The 21,843-nt window shown below is 39.4% G+C and overlaps 1 protein-coding gene across 2 annotated transcripts in view; it reads right to left on the bottom strand.

Annotated features, from left to right (window-relative positions):
- Positions 1-671: 671 nt before the first annotated feature.
- The window catches only part of kntc1 (kinetochore associated 1), a 24,345-nt gene continuing 3,173 nt past the window's right edge, over positions 672-21,843 (bottom strand). The window contains exons 9-61 of one of the 2 annotated variants that reach the window (XM_046034496.1): positions 19,422-19,515; positions 19,103-19,155; positions 18,886-18,998; positions 18,728-18,782; positions 18,539-18,637; positions 18,385-18,428; positions 18,218-18,283; positions 18,040-18,115; positions 17,728-17,853; positions 17,414-17,580; positions 17,193-17,304; positions 16,862-17,005; positions 16,716-16,772; positions 16,344-16,415; positions 16,130-16,249; positions 15,337-15,480; positions 15,143-15,238; positions 14,923-15,026; positions 14,704-14,806; positions 14,494-14,628; positions 14,282-14,401; positions 14,000-14,072; positions 13,583-13,650; positions 13,192-13,493; positions 12,830-13,002; positions 12,254-12,354; positions 11,987-12,131; positions 11,814-11,870; positions 11,568-11,731; positions 11,176-11,280; positions 10,959-11,087; positions 10,389-10,505; positions 10,183-10,292; positions 9,806-10,022; positions 9,273-9,362; positions 9,016-9,181; positions 8,605-8,663; positions 8,300-8,516; positions 8,144-8,217; positions 7,822-8,032; positions 7,571-7,683; positions 7,395-7,450; positions 7,118-7,196; positions 6,908-7,032; positions 6,685-6,820; positions 6,482-6,577; positions 6,174-6,230; positions 4,648-4,702; positions 4,217-4,280; positions 3,670-3,799; positions 3,462-3,551; positions 1,728-1,882; positions 672-1,111 (exon numbers count right to left, since the gene is read on the bottom strand). In XM_046034496.1, coding sequence (XP_045890452.1) covers positions 976-1,111; positions 1,728-1,882; positions 3,462-3,551; positions 3,670-3,799; positions 4,217-4,280; positions 4,648-4,702; positions 6,174-6,230; positions 6,482-6,577; positions 6,685-6,820; positions 6,908-7,032; positions 7,118-7,196; positions 7,395-7,450; positions 7,571-7,683; positions 7,822-8,032; positions 8,144-8,217; positions 8,300-8,516; positions 8,605-8,663; positions 9,016-9,181; positions 9,273-9,362; positions 9,806-10,022; positions 10,183-10,292; positions 10,389-10,505; positions 10,959-11,087; positions 11,176-11,280; positions 11,568-11,731; positions 11,814-11,870; positions 11,987-12,131; positions 12,254-12,354; positions 12,830-13,002; positions 13,192-13,493; positions 13,583-13,650; positions 14,000-14,072; positions 14,282-14,401; positions 14,494-14,628; positions 14,704-14,806; positions 14,923-15,026; positions 15,143-15,238; positions 15,337-15,480; positions 16,130-16,249; positions 16,344-16,415; positions 16,716-16,772; positions 16,862-17,005; positions 17,193-17,304; positions 17,414-17,580; positions 17,728-17,853; positions 18,040-18,115; positions 18,218-18,283; positions 18,385-18,428; positions 18,539-18,637; positions 18,728-18,782; positions 18,886-18,998; positions 19,103-19,155; positions 19,422-19,515 — 5,970 coding nt within the window. In that variant the 3' untranslated portion in view covers positions 672-975. The remainder of the gene's footprint in view (positions 1,112-1,727; positions 1,883-3,461; positions 3,552-3,669; positions 3,800-4,216; positions 4,281-4,647; positions 4,703-6,173; positions 6,231-6,481; positions 6,578-6,684; positions 6,821-6,907; positions 7,033-7,117; positions 7,197-7,394; positions 7,451-7,570; positions 7,684-7,821; positions 8,033-8,143; positions 8,218-8,299; positions 8,517-8,604; positions 8,664-9,015; positions 9,182-9,272; positions 9,363-9,805; positions 10,023-10,182; positions 10,293-10,388; positions 10,506-10,958; positions 11,088-11,175; positions 11,281-11,567; positions 11,732-11,813; positions 11,871-11,986; positions 12,132-12,253; positions 12,355-12,829; positions 13,003-13,191; positions 13,494-13,582; positions 13,651-13,999; positions 14,073-14,281; positions 14,402-14,493; positions 14,629-14,703; positions 14,807-14,922; positions 15,027-15,142; positions 15,239-15,336; positions 15,481-16,129; positions 16,250-16,343; positions 16,416-16,715; positions 16,773-16,861; positions 17,006-17,192; positions 17,305-17,413; positions 17,581-17,727; positions 17,854-18,039; positions 18,116-18,217; positions 18,284-18,384; positions 18,429-18,538; positions 18,638-18,727; positions 18,783-18,885; positions 18,999-19,102; positions 19,156-19,421; positions 19,516-21,843) is intronic. The other variant, XM_046034497.1, reaches the window with a different exon arrangement.

The raw sequence follows: 21,843 nt of genomic DNA, 5'->3' as shown, positions 1-21,843 counted from the left end.
TAAACTATTCAGACATAAAGAGTTTTATAATAAATTTTATCATAAAAATGTGTATTACTGTGTGTTATTTATGCTGACGTAAGTTATATAAATCACTAATAGTCTTTAAGGTAGCAACATGCACAGACATTTTAAACAAAGAGAAGTTAGAATAGGTTAAATCAATTAATAACTACTTTGAATCATTCAGAGGTCAAAACAAATCATGTTTGTTGTATTAAACTAATTGGTTTAGTCATACTATAAAAGACTCAGATTTAATCAATAATGCAAGAATTGGAATTACTTAAAAAGATGCATGCAAGTTGAGCCAGAGTATTGTTTGCATGTATTTGTAGTGGACCCTGTCTGTAAAAAGTCTCTTTTCTAGATAGACATAAAACACTTTTTCCAGAAACAGCATGGTGAGATACTACACGATACCATTGGTTAATTAATTAATTCCCAAAAACCTGGGTGAGGATCACTTCCTCTCTTTAGGGCTTCACTCCAGTTGCTACACGACCCTGACATACAGTATTTTTAATCCCATCTATTCAAACTGTTCCTTCGACTGCATGTTAGCCAGCAATTATAACAGTATACATAGAATTATAAACAAGCCAGGAGTTACTAAAATGGAATAGATTAATAGGCTGCACAGGTTTGTTTACCAAGAATTCCTCTACACATTCAATAACGAAAAGCATTTATTCAAATATTACATGAACAGTTGAAAGATGCATCTCAAGTGCAAATGTTGCATCTTAGACCAACACAGACCAAGTAGGAATACATAAATACAGCTGCAGAAATAGGGTCAGTTCAACCCAAACCTCCATTTTGCATGTTGAGAAACTCCTGACAAACAAATTAAAGTAAAATTACAAGTCTGTTGTGTCTTTAAATAATCAATGTGATAATGATACGACAAATTGCATGAAAGTTATGTTAAATAATATTCGTCTGTCATCAAACCCAATCTCTTTGTGGTGTTTATTCTGGGTCCAGGATATCGGCTTCAGTTAGCTTCAGGCAGCTCGGTGAAGAAGAGCCGTTTGTCAGCGTCTTCCCTCTTTGATGCTCTCTGTGCTTCATGTAGTCACGAGCGAGTGAGTCAGCATCATTCTGACTGAAGAGCAGAATAAGAGAAATCTGACGTGAAGAACTCAAATTATACATTTAAAAACGTTAAACGCATAGTTTTGTTTCGCTCTTTAACGATCAAAATATCCTTAGATAGCAGGTGGCGGTCAGCAATTACTCTAGACTGGCAGAGCTAAACAAGATCAACTCCAAGAAAGAGAATATTGAAATTCAAGCCCTGTATAATCAAGACACTGAATCCACAACTTAAACTAGAAATAACAATATTGATCAATTTAAATAAATCACAAAATACAGTGTCAATTCCAAAAACACTCAGGCTGTGCCATCAGGGGATATATCTCATGTAAAACTGACATAATTCAGTTTAATATATTGTGTTTGGGAACTTTTACCGTCTTGCTGAACTTCACGGTCCACATTCTAGACCTTGATTTACGGCTGCCTTATCTCTGATTGTTGGATTTGGCTTTGGCTTCTCCTTTTAACCAGCAGTAATGTAAGATGGCAAGGGATATTTGAACTGTCCTCCACTTAGACCAGTGTCCAGCCCACTACTACTGACACATAGATCCCTGCATCATTTATCAGCATATTGTTGTTTTGAAAAAAATAAAAATAAAAAAACACTCCAAATTTACCAGTTCTGGCTGATCAGGTAGTCCACCAAGTCTTTCACCTGGTTGGGATTGCCACTTGACACAAGGAGCTGCTTCAGATGCTTGAAGTGTTTGGTCTTCAGCAGTTTCTGGTGCTGTCCATTCTCACTGATGAATGTTAATACAGTCTCCCTGATCTGAGAAATCACAGAGGTAATAATGTAATACAATATAATATAACCAAAACGAAAAGGAAAAGAAATGTCTAGAAACATAGCAACTAGGGATGGGGATCGACACCCGGTTCCAAAATTTCTCAATAAGGTTCGAGCTTATAGATACTGCTATCGAGACTTGCGGGTCCTATGATGTAACTTTATGTCTCGAGCGTCAAATGTGATTTAATTTGAAACGCAATGGATAAGAAAATCACCAGTCTCTGGCTGCTCTCTGTCGGCTTCCATACACACACACACACACACACACACACACAGCGGCAGCAGCAGCGCGAGAGGCTGCGCCGTCGTGGTGGAATACGGTGAGGGTTAAGTTAGCTCCAAACTACCATAACGTTAGTTGATGACAGCTATGCTCGTTACTGTACATTAAGTACGTGCAATAAAACCTTCTTCTTCTAACACCTGTCTGTAATGTAACGTTAAACATGTAGAAATGGTTAATTTAATCATCTCTGTCCTCAGTATCTCATCGTTTTATACAAGCGAAGCTAACGCCAGCTTGGCATTAGCCAAATGTTACAAACAAGCTAAATAGAAATCTGTCTGTCTGGAGCACAGACTGGTCTGTAGTCTTAAAAACTCAGCTGCTGGCTGAGACAAACCAGCCGCTCCTCTTTCTACCTGGTAACGTTACCTACAGCCAGCGAGAGAGGAGGAGGGACTGATACAGACTGATGTTATTCTTTCTAAACGTCACTCACTACTTGTGATGTCAGATATAAAGTTATTGAGTTACTTTGCTGTTGTCTAGAAACAACATTTAGCTGTATTTACAATATTAAATTAAAAACAACCAGGCAGTTAATATGTACACTTCAGTATATGTTTATTTATCGCAAGTGATATGTCATCTCAATATATAAGGTTATCGCACATTGAATATTTTCCTCACACCGTGCAGGCCTACCTCATGCCCATTGGGTCTGGTCTGACCAAATAACTATCACTAAATAATAGTAAAGTATCAATAGTGGTATCATAAAGAATCGAATCGTTAAGCGGTCTCAATAAGGGTATCAAGATCAATAAAAATTAATGATTCCCATCCCTAGTAGCAACAATGCAAATGTGTTTCAATCATGCAGGAGACATCCGTGTTAATACTGCGAAAGATTTACTGCACTGTTTTTAACCAAGACAACACCCTTTACCATCTTCACACCATCAGACACATCTCAGCTTCCTGTTTAACAGCTTTACTGATACTGGGACAGACCCAGAGAGCATTAATGTTTTTTATAAATATATATATTTGCTTAGCAACACATATTTAGTTACATGATGTTCCATCAACAGTAGGGTACATTATAGCTTGATGAAATTTAGCCGAAACACTGAGCAAATACTTAGAGGAAGCTGAAATAGCACTTAAAAAGTGCCGACAGAAAGCCCTGGAAGTCTTGCGCTGTCCTGTCTGTTGTTGTTGTGTTTGTTTGTCTAATTGAACTTCAAATCTCAATTTAAGCACAAGCGATGAGTAAAGTCAAGAATTAGGAAAATAATGGAAAGTCACATCTAACCTAAAGTGACATCTAACCTGTGAGGGAATTCCAGCCAATTCCCCGGTGTTCATAAGCTCTTCTACCTGCTCGAGGACAGTGACTGGGTTACAGAAAGACAGGAAGCCCTGGGAATGGCAAAAACACAGCGATGGTCATGGCAATGTGACTGTAATGAGGGCCTAAATCACACAGATCCTCCAAACGGTTCATTCTCGCATGTTGCATTGACATGGATGTGCTCACCTGGATCTGCTGAGCCTTTTTATTAGCACAGGGGATGAGATGGAGAGTTCCCAGGGCAAAGGCTGGCAGATTGAACTGTGCAAAGCGATTGGCAATCCCTATCAGGTCCAGATTCAACAGGAAAGGGCACCTTGGGATGAAAGATGAATGGCAGGATAGTTGGAATAAATGTGAAGAGAACATGACTTATTCATTGCTTTTTATCATAAATAAATTCAAACATTTGGTAAAGCAAATCTGGGTGCATGAAACATTAAATTGCCATATACTGATATGGCTTAAAAATTTTAAACAGCCATCCCCTTTTTGTGAATGAGGGACATTTTGATTTTGGACATAAAGACACATTAAGAATTTCTTAACACTGTTGGATCACCACTCTGCCATGTTTTTCTGAGTATTGTTTTTCAACATAATCACAACAACTGAAAAGACAACAGTTAAATTTATCAGTACATGTATTGACTGCACATATTATAGTACTACAGTCCATGAAGGTTCCACATAATCCTAGCATTCAGAGCAGCTGAACTTGAGTAAAGCGTACTTGAGGAGGAGAACAAAGGTCCTGTAGATTGTTGCCTGTTGATCTGGACTCAGAGGAACAGAGGCTGTCACCAAGAAAACAGATCAGACAGTCAGAAGCATTCAAGAGGCACACTGAACAATGCAAACATGTATATGCAAATTAAATAGGCTTCATAAAAACAAGGCAATTATTTAGTGCATTTACTACTAGCTGTCACCATCTTTCCAAGTATTTAATATATCGCCTTGCTCTCTAGGTATTTGTCTCCAAAGCCTAAACACAACTCTTACAAATGGGTTCAAATGTCTTAACAAATTTACAGTAGTTCTTGTAGCATGTCAATGCAAGGAGAATAACACATTTAAAACATTGTATAATAAAGATCAGTCAGTCTCACAACAAATAAATCCATTTAGTTAATGGACTTCACACTTAGAGGAACTTAGTACCTGAGACAAAAGGTGCCAGTATCATACTCCTCCAGGTCCTGGAGAAACTAGAAATCTGGGGAGGAAAATGAATAAATAAATAAATAAAATGATTTACTTTGCGACCTTTTCTCTATTATCATTAGCCATATTGTATTCTGAGTCATAATGTAGCAGAGACGGTCGGAGTGTCTTTATTTTTGACTCAACATCTGTGGATGTCTAGTAAGCTACTCGTTAAGTCACATACTATTTGCTTTATTCCGGTGACGAAACCACATTTCCTGTCAATATTGTCACTGTTAAATAAAGTCAAGTAAAATTTATTTGTAAAGCATATTTCATACACTGGTAAACTAAATATGCTTTATAGTAAAATATTAAACAAACAAAAACCTAATTTACTTATCCACCTGAATACATGCGTGATGATATGATTGGGCTATAGCCAATAAGCAGGTTAAATATTTAGGGCCTTGTAAACAAGAAGTAAAAATTTAAAGTTAAGTTCATTCTGGCTGCAGTAATAATCTACATCTACTACAGCAATCTAATCTGCTGGAGATCAATGCATGGATTTTTCAGTCAGACTGGAAGAAGCTCCTGAGTTTGGAAATGTTTTTTTTTTTTTTTCTTTAAATGGTAAAAAAGCTGTCTTTGTAATAGCAGTGATGTAATGCTAGAAATTTAGATTGGCATCAACAATAACACCCAGGTTTCTAACACTGCTTTAGAGAAAAAGATGATAATATAGAAGATAATCTGACACGTAGTGAAAGAAACTTAAAAAAACCATTAACCATAAACCATTTTGTGGGTATATGGGCGAGAGAACAGGTGGAAGATTTAAGTTGCTTGACCACCTCGTCACTCAAACACTAGAGTTGACGGGCGAAAAATTACACATAGTAACCAAGAGGGTTAATGAAAATATCTGAACTGTTGTCATGGATAAAAAACTTATTTATGAATCTGACTATATTGTCATGTTTGGGTACACAGGACATTAAAAAAGGTGCATAAATGACAGAATGACATAAATTTGACAGCAGCTAAACAAATTCATCTAGAGGTCCTTTTTTGAGCTTATAGGTAGGTAGATAGGTCTCAGTGAGCAGAATACAGTGACGTTTGCTGGCACATATGATTTCATTAACAAGGAAGGTTTTGTTAACTACAGATCTCACATCAAGCAGTGCTATTTTTAAAGGCGCATGTAGAGGTGTTGGTGACTTTTGATGTAGCCGGTTTTCTCCATGAGTGCCATGATGGTTCACAGATCTTATAGATTTTACAATCTGCCCGCTGCTGATCCTGACAGGGATCAACCCAGGCAGAGAACAATCTGACTGATCGGCAGAGTCAAAAGAATATGATTTCTAAAGCCGGCGGTGAGCCTCGACTGGTTTAGAGCAATCTCTCGTGTCCATTTGAAATGTTTATCTTCTGATATTTTGGAACAACGATGACATCATATACACTTTGGGACTACATTTTACCATGTTATATGTTCTCAAGTAATTTCTTTAAATAAACTACAACATTACCTCCCACAGAGCAGGCACAGCCACTGCTGCCTCTAGCACCATCTGGAGGTGGCTGATCTGAAGGGGAAAAAAACATACGTTAGTTGTGTTCCAAAATACATGACCGAGCGGCCTATATTTAATGCATTATAAGGATGTTGAGCAGTGCACCACAATCAACAAGTTTCCAAAGACTGGAGAAAAACTGAAAAAGACCGACATCATTCAAGAGTGAGATACTGCATTCTATTTTCTTTAAAAGAATAGACTAAAATTGAGACCAATTGTGTGAATAAGATGATTTTTCCTGATGCACGACATCCCCTCACCAAGTTGAAGCCCAGCAGCTTCTGCAGCAGACTGTTCCACAGCTGAGGGTCGTACACCTGATACTCCAAGCACAGGTCTGCCACCAACCGCACCGCCTGAAAGGACAAAGGTTTGCAGCTTGTGTGCCGTGTGTAACATTTCTAGCGAAGCTGAAATGAAGTAACTAGCTGGAAAAATTTAAATGTTTTCAACTAGAAAGTACCTGTGGCTCATGACTGTGGTTCTTCCAGAGCCCTTTAACCAAGCCTTCTTTGGGACTACTGAGGAAAGACTGCACTGTGTAAGGGATGTTTAGTGCCTCCAGTTGAGAGACAAAAATGTAGCTTTTCAGGTAAGATCTGCATGGGAATATAAAATACACAAGCATTAACACCCCCTTGCAATTAATATATCAATACTATTAAATGGATTTCCTGGCCTCGTACTGAATTTTGGTCCTGGGGATCCGCAACTGAGCCTCCAAAGTGGCCGCATCAGCAAGGCGGACGAGACAAAGCAGCGCTCGAGTGCGATGGCAGAAGGTGAGACGAGGCCCAGCACTGCTGAGAGGCTACAGGAGGAAATACAGAAACAGACATCAGCCACAATCTCTGGACATTTTGTCCAATTCTGATTCCCTTCAATTTATTACTCACCCAGGTTTCGGCAGATAGGATAGGGGTTAGAAGACGGACAGCATCGTCCTTGGGGCAAGACTGCAGCATGTACACCACCCTGAGAGCATCATATCAACACAATAAACAGACAGCTCGACACATTTTGATGTTACAGCTCTTTACCCAATCATTGTCAAATAATACAGTAATTTAAGTGCAGATTTAAAGTGGTAAAGAGAAAAACACAAGGATTTCTTTTTAAATTAATTTTTATTATTAAAAAACAATTCATGCAAAATGACAGTGATGCCTGTACCTCATTAAGTCTGGGTCATCCTCGATATTGCTGACACATTCATAAGTACTGATATCCTTTATTAAAGAAAAAAATATTGTGTCAAAAATCTACACAGTCCCAAATGTGATAAAACACAATGTAAGCATATTAATAGGAGATAAACAGAAACTGTGATTAATGAGTCAGTGACAAACCTTGGTAACACCAGGGCTTGTTTTGCAGATCCATTTTTCCAACATCATGTTACGGATTTTCCGGAGATCCACGTTGTTGATGGTGGCTATTTCCTTTACCACTGCGTGTATATCTGCTCAGAGACAAATTTTCCAAATTAAAGGAGTCAACATTGTTGATGACTTTCTCCCAGTTATCAAACAATTTAAGCATGCGTTGTGTTTCTTTACTTCAGCTTCTACAGCAGTCTGCTGTGTCAAAGCATGCTCACCAGGATGAGTTTGACCTCCCGTGTCTCTGTATTGCTGCTCCACACTGCTGTGCTCATACAGGGATACTATGAGCCTGGCTGGCGTCCCAGTCAGTTTCAGATGCTCTGGGCTGTTCAGCTGGCTGCTTATCAAGGTATTCTCAGTAGCCGAGCGCTGGAATTGCAGCTTCACCTTGGACAGAAAGGTCTCTCCTCTGGCCCGCACTGCCTCCTGCTCAGGATCAGAGGGGAGTAAATGTATGATAAAACTAATCAGATAAAGATGTGAGAGACTTCAAGTTTAGACTGTATCATTTCTGCTGAGAAAATCAAAATTACTGACCTCAAGGTTTGGAGCTTTCAGCCAGGCATCTCCAAGAGCTAAACAGAACCTAAGTGACTGTGTCTTCTCATAGCCTGTAGAGAGCAGGAAACAATTCAGTGCATAAATACAAACACGCACGCAAACAAGTGGCAAAGTCTGACCTGCAGCTCAGACCTGGTGGCAGCTCCTGGGTGATCTTGTGGGCTGTGGCAGCAGCCCACTCTGGGCTCTGGATACAGTGAATGTACTTCATCATGCTGTTGGCCACCTTGAAAGTCTCCTTATTGTAGCCGTGACCCTGACCCTTTTTCCTCTGCTCTAAGAGCAAAGGCTTCATCTTCTTCTCAAACACATGGTTTGCTGCTGACATGTATAACTTGTCAAGGCTCACCTGGAAAGAGACAAGAAGTTTCAAATAACCTGAATAACAGTCAAACTTCATGAATACATCTACAATGTTTTTGATTATGGTGGTTTACCTTCATCAGTTTGCTAATTAGAAGAATGGTAGGGAATGTCTCCTCACTGAGCTCAGGAGCTAAACAGTAAAAACATTTTTCCCTTAGTCTTAACATAATCCTGATATCAATAAATTGAAAATATTTATAATAACATACATTTTGCCAACTGAAGCTTCACAAAAAAAGTGCTGTTACAATTATTTAAAGTTTCCTCTATAACCCACTTGAGGAACTCAAATGCAGTCTGACTCACGGTGGTTACAGATATCTGAAGTAATGTTAGGACCTCAAATGAGCAATGGCTTCCATTTAGGTTACACATGATACCAACAGGCGACCAGTGCAGGTCTAATACAATGAGTGTCACTTCAGGTTTGTCAATTATACTACTGAAGCATGACAATTAGACAACTACAGAGGCTAACTCACAGATAATCTTCCAGTAATGTATGGTCTGTAAAAGTAGGTGGAAGGGCAGTCTGCTGTTGGACAGGTGATTTGGCAGCAGGCTATTTTCCATAAGATACGTGTTCTCCACATCTGAGGGAGGAGAGACTCGCTTGTAGGACTTCAGGTGCTGAAGGAGGCCCATTGCCTGTGGATTAAAAGACACTAGTTGCTAGTCTGCATAAAGTTTGAAGATAAGGTACTATTTAATTTTAAATGTGCCTATGTGTTTTTTTTACCTGACTAAGAGAAAAGCTCATCACAGTCTCATCTGCAGCCTGTATGATCTTCAGCACTACTTCGATTCTCTCATAGTTGTAAGGGCTGAGCTGTATGAGAAAGGCATTTTGCATGTTAGGTGAATAACCAAACTAAAGTTTTGTTTGTGACAAAAACACCAAAAGAATTTACTGTGACAGTAAACTCATTTAAGTGTAATTCAGACTTGTCTTGTCTGTTTGCAATAGCGGTGAAAAACCAAGTACTGTATGTGAGCCTTTCTGGGCAAAATAATCAAGTAATGTGTTCACAGGAAGAAAATAACAGCTACAATTTAAAAAGCGTATGAACATAGGTTTTTGATTTTTTTTTAATTACCAAAAAAAACAACACAGTTGTATTGTATTTTTTTAAAATTATAATAACACTATTATATCAGACGTTATCAGAAATTTCAGTCATAAAAAGGGGTTGAAAAAACATTGAGCCCTCATGTTAAAGAGGTAATGCTTTAAAGATCTCCCTCTTTTTAACTTGTCCCCCGTGCACAAACCTTGAACATGGCAGCACAGAGACTGTCGGTGAGCTCGCTTTTGCTGCGTAACATCGGGATAATCTGTAGGACTCGCTCCAGCGCATCGGCATGACACAGAGGCTGCATCTCTTCCTGGCCTTTGCCCGAGTCAACTGCACCTTCCTCGTCCTCGTGGAGCAGAAGTACGGTGGTGATGTACTGGTTGATAACACTGTCACGGTCTAGGCCAAAGGTGCTGCAGATAGAAGCAGAGAGATGGTTAGCACAGGTAGGAAAATAATACTTGCCTGTCAGACTGTGGTGGACACTTACACACAGTCTGCAGCCAAAATGAAATGTTATATTCCACATTGAAACAGACTGAAGAATTTGACACTGTAGAGTAAGCAGCTGACCTGCAGTACTCGAGGATAATGTCCTGGGTGATTCTTGTGTTTTTCACCAGTTCAGGGACCAGAGTACTTTTCATCTCAGGCCGCTGACGGAACACTGGCTGGATAGATATCTGGGAGAGAGCAGAAGTCCCATTACACTCCCACCTCAAGAGAGACAGCAACATGAAATATAATGTGTATAATGTGAGGTGTGTTTATCCACACACCTCCAATTTGCCGAGCTTGATGCCCCATTCAGCATCAGTGATGACAGAGAGAAACTTCTCTTGTTCCTCTTCCTCATTGTACAAGCCGCAGAGACTGGCCCCGATCCTGGCCACAGCCTGACATAATAAATATACAGTAGCTAATTAGTTGTGCTGAAGATAACAAGTGCATATAAATGTGTGTGTACTTGTAATCTGCCCCCCACATCCTGCTTGATGTTTTATCATGGCTTATCTCGAAATAGTCTATGATTACAAGCAGGATTCAACAGTCACTACAATTTGTACTGTTTACACTAACCTCTGTGCATTTGACAACACAATATCTTTCAAGGGCTCCAGTTTTAGAGAGTTAAGTCAAGTAAAGGTAAGAGGAAAAGAGAGATAGCCCCACACACTTAATCTCTTAAAGGTCTGACAAGGTGTGACAACACCCTTAATATGAACTGAATACACCAATAACTGCTTACATTTACCATTTTGCCTGGTTCTTTTTCTTTAATTTCCATTATTAAAAACAATAAAAGTCTTAACAATAAAGTACAGTAGAACAGTGATCGTATTGCCTACCAAGATTTTGTCATAGTTTTGCCAGGTGTTGTCAATAACCTTCCACAGTATTTTGAAGACTTCTGCCTTGGTAAGGAGCGTACAGAGTCCAACAGCCAAATCACAATCGACGACCCTCCAGTTGAACACCTGCAACACATACAAAATAAGATAGTTGTTTAAAAATATACAAAAATGCAGTAAATCTGCTACAATCCTCTCATGACATCAGACTCACCTTGTTCAAGAGAGCCACAGCAACAGCATTCAGAAAGGAAGTAGTTGTCTTCCGAAGAGTATTCAAGCATATATTGTACTTCTTAAGCTCTTGGGTATCATAAAGCTGAAAGAAGAATTAACAGGTTACAGTGACATTTTCAGTTCAAACATTACAAAATAGTTTTGCTTAGTTTCACTTGCAAGTAGGTGAGCCTGTAATAATGGTGTAAAAGTATACACATAAAGAAACCAGCTACCCAGAAAATGCTCTGTTCTTACTCCTGTTTTTATGCATACATCTATATATTAAGGGCTGGGAGAGCCCTTAAGTGCACATGACAATAAATTTTAACCTAAACCTAACCTAAAGCACTGGCACTGATATCACCACTGCATATGTTGCAGCCATACCTGTACACTGAGCTTTACATCCATAACATTAGAGGTGACATGTTGCAGGCAGCTGCCGTATGAGTTGACCAGCACTCTGAGGGCCAGCTCCAGCTGACTGCACTCCTGTAACATCTGTAACATGTTGTTGAGGGGACCCAGCAGGGGCTGCAGGTAGTTTGAACCTACATGTAGGCCAGGCGACACACAAGGTAAACTTTTGAAATTACAACTTAAATAAAATAAAATATAAAATGAAGTACATACCGTCTTCAAATGAGCAGTGTGACAGACAGGAGCAGTCCAGTGGGTACAGCTTGGTATCTACAAGTTTGGGAATAAATTAGCATAACAGCTGACAAAACCAGTAAACTGTAGACTGCCTAGGGTGATTAAATCCTAAATAGACAGTGAATAGATGATTAATGTGAGCATCTCACCCCAAGAAATAGGCAGCAAGCAGTTGGTAATTTCATACTGGACTGGAAGCACAGAAACGGGGTCCAGAACAATGCAATCTTCGTTAAAAACATCCTGAAAACTCCACTGAGAATACGGATCTTTTTCTGCCTCCAACGTCAAATCCTGTGACATTACACAATTTTATGCTAAATATGATGTCTGCAGACAAAAAACACGTCAAGCACAAACTAGACCAAAACAAAGTGAATAAAGTGTCATTTTACGTATAAAGATAAGATACCGACCTTGGCTGTAAAGCCATAGTTGTCTGATAACTGACACTGATGATAGACATCCATAGCTATCCGTGTGCACTTGCAAAGCTCCAGACAGTCCAGTAGCAGATCTGTAAAAGTGAATATAATAGTAGCTTTTGGGATTTTGCAACTTACTCATGATTTGAAGCAATAGAGGGTAGCCAGGCTAGCTCAGAGCTCAAATGTCACACAAAGACAGATTTGTCTCATGTAAACTATTTAGCCTACATGCTCTTTCAGATTTGCAAAAACTGTTTTCACTGTCTGTTGTCCTGAAGGCAGTCAGCATCTTCAACAAAATAAGATAAACTGTGTGCAGTATCTGTGTGATTTGTAACTAATACTTTTTACTGAGTTTAAGATGAGAATGAAACCCAATCGCTAGTCTAGTTTTCACAACAAAAGTGTATTCATTTTGTACTGTAAGATCCCAGGATATTAAAAAAGATCCCAGGTATCTAGTCTAATAGTTGAATAAGAAATCCAACGCTGAATCACATAACAGCTATTTGTTCCAGGATAAAATGTTAATAAAAAAAACTGATGTTAACACATGTTCCTTACTGGAGTGGCACACAGTGATGGCTTGGCAGGCCAGACTGTGGATGACTGCCGGCAAGTCCATGTCATCAGGAAGCACCATGGGCACATCTGCCTCCAGCATGTGGCACAACGTCTTGGCGGCGGTAAATAGAACCTTCCCCGTGCTGGTGTTATAGTGGTGTTCATACAGCTCACTGAAAATGTGAAGGAAAGACAACAAAGAGAACATAAGAGATTTTCACTGCACATGGCTGGTATTTGTTTTAGTCTGACTTCAAAAATATTGAAACAATTCATCAGAACTCGTGAGCGGTGATGGGGATGCCCCATCAGTTTCCCATCCCTGGATTTATACACAAGACCCAGCATCCACACATACAAACCTGAGGATCTTGAGGGCCTTGTCCACCTTGCCCACTCGCAGGGCTCGCAGGGCCAAGTCAGACCAGAGCTCCTGTTCGGTGCGCTGCAGCTGCCTTCCCAGACGACGTAAGCCAGCTTCTGTGGAGATGGTCTTGGTCTTGCCATCGGGATCATTAGCCACAACTGGAGTTGTCGTAGGCTTACCCTTAGATGAATGCCGGCCACGTGTGTTTTCATAGGCTGTGATGTGATGCTCCTGGATCTGTTTTTGAATGTTTGGATCCTCATAGTTGGAGGGGGTGAAGAAAACATCAAAGTCCTCCTGGAAAAACAGTCAAAGAGGCTGCAGGTTAAAACAGATGAAAGAACGGCTGGAGTAACACTTAAAAACATTCCTTATTTGAAACTCACCTGTAGGTGGGCGATCGCCTTGAACATGATGAGGTTGTTTTCACACTCCATGCTTTTAAGAGCATCATCTGCAGGGGACATGAAACCCGGTATCACAGTTCGATTTTCAGGTGGATGTTCACAATATCTCTTTACCCTAAGCAATACATTTCTGGTGTGCTTATATAATTTCAGGAGATAGGAATGACGAGTGTAGTGTGTAAAGCATCCATTTGTGATGTTTACTGCTCTCTGTAACAAACTACACTTTACTGAAGCATCCAAAACATTAGAGTGAGATTCTAGAGTCAGCTAAAGAGCTCAGAGGAACACATTGACTTACTCAAGAAAACCTCAGCAGGGTGGATGTGTGGAAGTGAAACTGTGGTTTCTGAATGAGGGACACTTTACTCTATTTACCGTAACGTAAGTACTTACATTTTTGGATTAAATGCAGGTATTTCAGAGCCTCCACCATCACCTGAGCTGTAATCATCTGGTGTTTCTTGTGCTATTGAACATAGTAGATGCCAAGAGAAAGTTGAGATATATAAAATGCCAGAATGAATATGCTTACCACACTGTTGTTCTACTTTTCATGTTCAGATAAGGTGATGACCGATTTCATGTATGGTCTACTTTAAGGCGTGTTTGTGATGCTTATAGCTGTGTAGCCATCATCTAAGTATGCAACATACATGACATCTTCCGTCTCCTCACCTCGTCAGATATGTGGTCTTTGTCCTCCAGCTGCAGCCTAGCCCACGACGTGAGACGCTCAATCACACACTCTGCCTCTGCAGAGGACAGCTTCTTCAGGATAGTCATGCATTCCTCAGTCTGAAAGCAGCAGATAAACCTTCCTATAAATATTTCACATGGATACATAGAAAGAGACACAATTTAAATTTGGCAATGTCATATTTCCATACCTTGCCTTGGCCAGTCAACTGGATGAGATACAAGTAATTTATCTGCGCGGTTGGAAGTTTGTACGCTTCAGCTAATGTTAGGGAGTCTTCTAAAGACATTGGCAAGTCTTGCTTCAGGATGTATCTAATCAATGTCTGGGGAAGATATACAGCAGGTTTATAGGCAGCAAAGTAAAACTAATATGTTACAATTACTCATATAAAAATTACCATAATTTGAGTGCTGTAAGAGAGGTTGAAGTTGCGAATCCCATAGCCCCTGAGAAGTTTCCTGATCTCCATCAGACGGTAGCTCTCCTTTAAAAGCTCTTGTCTGTGGAATAAATCAGTTAGAAGAAAATCATAAAGAATTGCTAATATTTCCAAATTTTTTAAAAAGTATAAAAAAAAAATTAAAAAAAAATCAAGGTGAAGACAATGTAAACATACTTTGGTCCATCCATCTCTAGGTACTGCTGAACCAGTTTCTCTACCACAATACTCCAGGGCACCACAGCTTTCTGCATGATCTCCAGCACAGCATCCACCATCAGCTGGCAGGAAATATGATTACAAACATTACTGGCTTTTCTGCTGTCGGCTGTGTTTCACTCAAATATCTGTGCTTGTTGTGAATGTGTGTACGTGCAATGGTGCCACAGAAACTTACGTCAGTATCAGTCATGCAACCTAGCACAGCCACTGCTTTGGCCTCCCATTCTGTGAAAAGTGTTGTGGTCTGAGAACTGCAGCGCTCCAGCAGATCCTTGTGAAGAACAGATTGAAAGGACAAACACTTATCGTGAGGCATTTGGAAAATAAAAATGTTTGTCCCCAGTGGGCTTGGTAGTGGTGGGGTTTTACCTTGATATACTGCAGAAGTAGCTCATCAAAAGGAATCTCGTGCTCTTTAGCATATGGCAGGATACTGCTCTCCACTGTGGCGGCGATAAGCTCTGGAGCCGGCACTTTATCCAGCATGAAGAATGCGACACTCCGAATATTTCCCTTTCAAATTCACAAGGAAGATAAATTATTAAGAAAGGGACAACAAAAATCCAATATATGACAAAATAAGTAAACATGGTATATAGTGTATGGAAGTAGCCAACAAGTAAGCCATTTTGTTTCCTTTTTTATCTCTGTTGAGAGTTGCACATTCACTGTACTACTACCACTGTCAGGCAGATGTAGCGACACCACCAATCATGGCTTTCACAAATCAATGTTTTCTCATGTAAGTCCCGACCACGCCTAGTTGCTTTGTAAAACATCTAGCTATTGACAGACACAAGTAGGGAAGTGCTCTACTGTATATATGTCCCTGACAGTTTAACCCTGCCAGGACTGGCAAGTACTTTTTTCTCTTTTCTATTCTGCACTACATTTGTTTGCATTTGTTAAATATATTAATATAATCTGTCATTTCCAAAAGCTAAAACAAGGTTTTAAACAGGCTGCTGGTCCATCTACATTTCTTGGTTTTAAAATCTGGCCCAATTGAATTTGTACTTGAATAGCCCTGCCCTACATTAATAATAACACTACGTTTTGTTTTACAAGTACTGTCATAAAAATATTTGTTTCCTGCTACAAATATCGGAAGCTTGTTTGAAGCTCAAATGTCATGACAAAACGTCACTAATAAGACACAAACCTTCTCAAAGACTGAAAGCGAAAGTCTGCAGTTGTATTTCCGGTGGAGGTCCAGGAGCTTATGGAGGTTGGACACCAGGGACTTAAGGTTCTCCATCTCTTCTGCACCATAAGTATCATCCTTAAAAAAAAGAAGATACAAATAAATTATGGACCACATATTGTCAGGATAATTAAGTTACAGTTTACGCTGACAGGTAGAGTGGCTAACTTACAGATTTCATCCATGTCCATAGAGAAGGCAGCCCAAGCACTGCCAAGTCTAACCCATTCTGGGGCCAAGCACCCTGGAACAACGTATTATATTTATATTCATTTGTTCAACTATTGTGATACTTAGTGTTTTATACAACAACAAAATTTTAAGAAATAATCACAGATGTATAATACAGACCTTTCCCCCATTATCTGCTATTGTGATTTTAGCTTGCAAACTTTTTCTCAAGTCAACAAAATCATTCAGAGCTTCAAATGAATTTATTCTCATCCTCAGTGGTCACATCTGCTGCCATGTAATACATGATAACAAAGTCTGTTTTGACCTAACTTAAGCATTTCTGGTTAAGAACATTTTTTTCTCTCTTTACCTTTTCTGTTAACTCCAGATTCCTTGCCCTCTGCTCCAGCCACCTGGCCAGAATTTTCTACAGGCACATAAAGACATAACTTTTACTACTGAAAACACGGCACCATATGGTGAAGATGATGACGATGAGAGAAATGTACATCCTACCTGTCCTGTTGGAATTGCTCTCCTCACAAAAGGAACAAAAACTGTCCTAAACCAAGGACAGAGGTCTTGGGATGGTAGGTCCTCTGGGATGGCACTGAGCACAGCTTCAAGCTTGCTCTCATCAAACTCCGCTGCAAGCTGTCCCTGTCACAAAACACAGTAGTAAACAACATCACAAATTACCCTGACAGCATGTTATTTCTCACAGAAATGTTTTGTTTCATCATGTTAAATATATGTGCAACTTCATCCCTGCATCACAGCACAAGTTACTGATACATGAGAAATGTCTGTACATTTATTCGGGTGAGTGTGTGACGCTGTTCTTTACCTCGTATCTGAGCCAAAGGAGTTGTGCACCCTTCATGTCTCCTTCCCGTAGGTGGGTCAGAATGTCCCCCAAATTGTCAGTGCTGTTCAGAAACTCAATCCAGGCAATGCCACTGTGGATGACAGAGTAACATACTAAAATGACACATCAGTGTACATAATGAGCAAACCGCAAAATGGAAAATTTACTGTGACTTTGAACCACTAAGACTTTGAATTTACTTGAAATGTTCTGGGCCGTGCAGGCTGCAGAATGTTGCCAGCCTAGCCAAGGCCTCTTGGATCTGTAAGGAGGAGTATCGCGTGGCAGCGTGGTTTAGCATCTTTTCCGTCGTCTCAAAGGTCGGCCAAGGAGCCTTGAGACAGTAATCCACCACATACTGCTCATCCTAGGCAACACAAAAAAGTATCTTCTATTATTAAGGGGTTAATACAATATTTATTTGCTATGACTAACTTGAGAAATCAAATTTTATCAACATTTATGAACTGTAAATTGAGAGATTAGACTAAATAATCAGCATTGTTATACTGACTGTGATCTTCATCAGGTTGGTCTTGGCCTCGTCTACAAGTTCAGACCACACATCCTGTCCATAGCCACCCACCGATGCAGAGGCCAGCTGCTCCAGCACAAAGTCAAGCTTTACCTTATAAACAAGCTAAACAAAAACAGGATTGTTAGTTGTGTAAAGCCATAATTTGGGTTTAAATGACCACCAGCTGCGCCTTGTCAAAGCGACATCTTTCATTCCATTGTTCACTGAGGCCAAAGGACAATAACGTTCAGCCCACATCAGTCACATGAATTTTACTTTTCCTTACAAGACTCAAAGACAGACACTTACGTCTAAATCCAGCTCAAATGTGATGGCAAACTTTTCAGCCTCTTCAAACATGTGTTTGTGAAGAAGTCTGCTAAGTCTGGGAATAGAGAAAAGTCAAGTAAGTCTAATTATACTGACATCATATAGACTACAGTTACACCGCAATTATGTAGAAATGTATCTAATTAAAATGAGGTACCTGTTCTCAGGCAAAGCCTCTGTGAAGCATCTGACAACAACAGAGGATATAGGCTCTCCCCGACTACTTGATGAAGAGCAAGTAAAAAGACCACGTAAGATTTTAAAACCATATCACTGTGTCTGTACTGGCTGAACATTATAGCAATCATATAAAACATATCCTACCTCTCTGGATCCTCACAAATCCCTTCAACTAAATAAATTGTATCCTGAAATTAGAGGACAAGAAAACTGACTTACACATGTGCAGAAATATTAACATCTAGAAAGCACACATGCAAAATCCATATAAACAATTTACTAAGTGCTGATTGTCTACCATGTTTATTTTTGTCTGGACAAGACAGGAGACCGAGGAGACATCCAGAGAGTAGCAAACAGTCATAGAGGGCAGAGATCTTATTTGCAGTGAGTTGATCTGAAAAATTAAAAACCAGCATATGGAGTTCAGAATAGGACTTGTGATAATCATCAATTATAGTTTCTTCAAAAGGAGTTGTACTTCTACCTGACTGTTGTCTTGCTTTGTCAGTGTAATCATCTTCATGCTCCCCTTGTCCTGGCTGTGATACACACAGATTAATTCACATTTTCAGCACTGTTCAATTCAGACACCTCCCTCTGTATATTTACAGCTACAGTAGGCTATAAAACATTGATACGTACGCCACCATGGAGGCAGAGCCACATTCTGTGGTGAGTTCAAAGTCATGAATGGCAAGATCCGGCCAACAGTGAATCATGACAAGGAAATGTACGTCCCAAAGACTCAGGGCATCCTTAAACCAAAGATAAAACACAAAGCAATCCATATGTAAACCTCAACTACTCGCACCTAATGAATGCTATATCAAAGAGCTACATATGATACCAATGAACTCACCTCAGTGTCAAGAATATACAAGAAATTTTCCACCACCACCATCTTCCTCACACCTTTGAAGTAAAGATATAAGGAGAATATGTGTTACAACTCTCACACAATCTAATCTGAGAAACATTTTAATGTTTTACTTGTTTTGCAACCAATACTTTGCGTTTTACTGTATTATTACTACCCATGTCTAAAAACCTGAGCCTTTACACTGATCACTTGGTTGCGATCACTTAAATGTTAAATATGAGGATGATAAATAAAATATTCAACTTAAAGGCACATAAACAATGTGTAGCTATATACTGTACATGAAGGAAGAGCTTACCTGGAATTAAGCTGTTATTAACAGAGTGAACAAGGCACATCTTGGCTTGATGACGGTCCATCGTCCAGTGAGTTATAATGTTGTCTTTATCCCCCTATGAAGACAATAATATTGACCAATTATATCAAGAAATACGTATATATATATATATACACACATACATACATACATACATACATACATACACACACACACACACACAGCAGGTCAAGTAATCATAAACATAAAATTGACAATAAGATATGAAAAGATAAAAGAATAAAGAATATGTACAATATGGCAGTTGTTTAAATGTGCAAAATATTACATTGGATTTACATGTGCTAAAAATTAGGGGGGTATGAGAGTCTAACATAAAAGGTCTTATGATCATGGCAAACATTGGCTTAAATTTTATGTTGAAAACAAACTCAGTTTGTTTTCATGTGTTATGTGTGGCTATTTTGAAGAACAGTAACGCAACTAAGTTTTAAAACGATTTCCACCAGCAGGAATCTACACAAATGCTTAACTTACAATAAATATTGTAAAATTCAGGCTTTTGGATTTCTTTGCAAGCATTGTGACAGAATGATATTCAATGAGAAATTAGCATAGTATGAACAGGGACTGAAATAAAATTAGCAATTAATATTTGAAGCAATTTATTTTGTCCTTTCAATTTGCTTTCAGTCACATGTAACAGATGTATTATTGGTAGAGGTAGTAAATAAATTAAAATAAATTAATAAAACTCACACCGACCCCAATCATTAAGTGGATTTCATGGCCCAGATTGAACATCACTGCTGTACTGCAGCCCTCATCATGGTAATCACTGGTGGAAGAGAAGTCTATCTTGATGAGAGACTGGAGCTGAGTTGAGGAAAAGAGTGATTATATTTCTGCTGTTCAAAGAAAATTATTTTGCTATTGCATGGAAAGAAGATTGCTTTAACTTACCTCTTTCAAAGCTCCCATGTCCATTTTTTCAATGGCTGTGATTGCAGAGAAAACAAAACAATGAATATTTAACTCGATCAACAAAATGGCTCCAACAAAACATTAAGTTTACTGCATATGCTATTTTGCTACCTGTCTCGATCTTCCCCAGCGCAAGGTTTGTAATGTGGAAAAACCCATCCTTTATGAGAAGGAACACATGGTACATCCCTGTCAACAGAAAACAAAACGGGGGCAATACAATAACACATCATTAAACACCTAGAGAATAAATTTTAAATCCATTTGTTTCCAGTGCACACTACGGCCTTAAGATTCTACTCATTCTCCTGTAATTGTTTTTTACCTAAGGATGTCTTGTCCTCTTGTATGATGAGATAGCGGTATGTTTTCTTATTGCAGTTGGATGGTCTCTCTACCAAAGCCTACAAACAAGGAAATGACACAACATGTTAATGTACATGAACAGAAACACGTAACACAACTCAAACTCAAGAGAACACAAGTTATCAGGACTATTGGCTGGTTGCCATCATCTTTTTCATCTCAAGTGTTGTAGGTGAAATAAGACAGTATAACAGTGACCGACGATATAGGAGGCCTTATAATAAATAAGAAGAAAACACCCTTACCTTGGTGAGAAGGATTCTCTTGTGCGGAACATAGATCAAATGAAGGTTGCCATTTCTTTCACAGACTACCAAAAACTGGCCTTCCAGACATACGTCAATGGCATCCACATCAGTTTCTGAAAAATAAATCTTGGTATTAACGTACAGTAGTTACTGTGAAATGTCAAGCTACACTGATGGGAAAGCATGATGAAATCTGGCACGTGACTGAACGGTTACATTATCTTCAAACTGATTTATTTTGGAGTAATACAGATAGCTTTAACGCAGTGTCCATCAGTCATGTTAACAAATCTGGGCCGGCCGATTTGGATGCATCCCAACTGACATCTGACAAATAGCAAACAGCGTGAAGATGAAAGGAGGAATATGAAAAGGTGTTGTATACCAAAGTGAAGAAGCAGCAGGATGGTCTGATAGCTCTGGTCAAACAGGATTACAGTCTTGTCAGCAACAACAATGCTCCAGTTTGAACCACTGTAGGAGGAAAGACAGGGATCTGCCTGCACCTGCAAGAACCAGCATTTAGATCCAATCACTGATAAGTGCTGTTACAAGTTGGGTGGTTGATTGTACTAGTAACCTACACGCCAGCTCATACCTTGAGATCCTCGGGCAATAGGCTTTTGTTTGTTCCAGAGCATGGCTGAAATCAAGAGGGAACAGAGCATTTGCAGCCAGAGCACCGAGGCTCTGGAACAATCTACCCGAGGAAATCAGGTCGGCGGAAACAGTGAATTCTTTTAAATTCATTGTTCTTCGAATATATTCAACGTAGTGACGAAACGCGCTCTGTAGAGCAGTTTGTCCGTTTGGACTGCTGTAGAAATATGGCGGAGCAACACTGT

The sequence above is a fragment of the Micropterus dolomieu genome, linkage group LG21 (assembly GCF_021292245.1).
Source record: "Micropterus dolomieu isolate WLL.071019.BEF.003 ecotype Adirondacks linkage group LG21, ASM2129224v1, whole genome shotgun sequence".
Classification (NCBI taxonomy): Eukaryota; Metazoa; Chordata; class Actinopteri; order Centrarchiformes; family Centrarchidae; genus Micropterus; species Micropterus dolomieu.
This window is presented reverse-complemented; position numbering and strand designations above follow the sequence as displayed.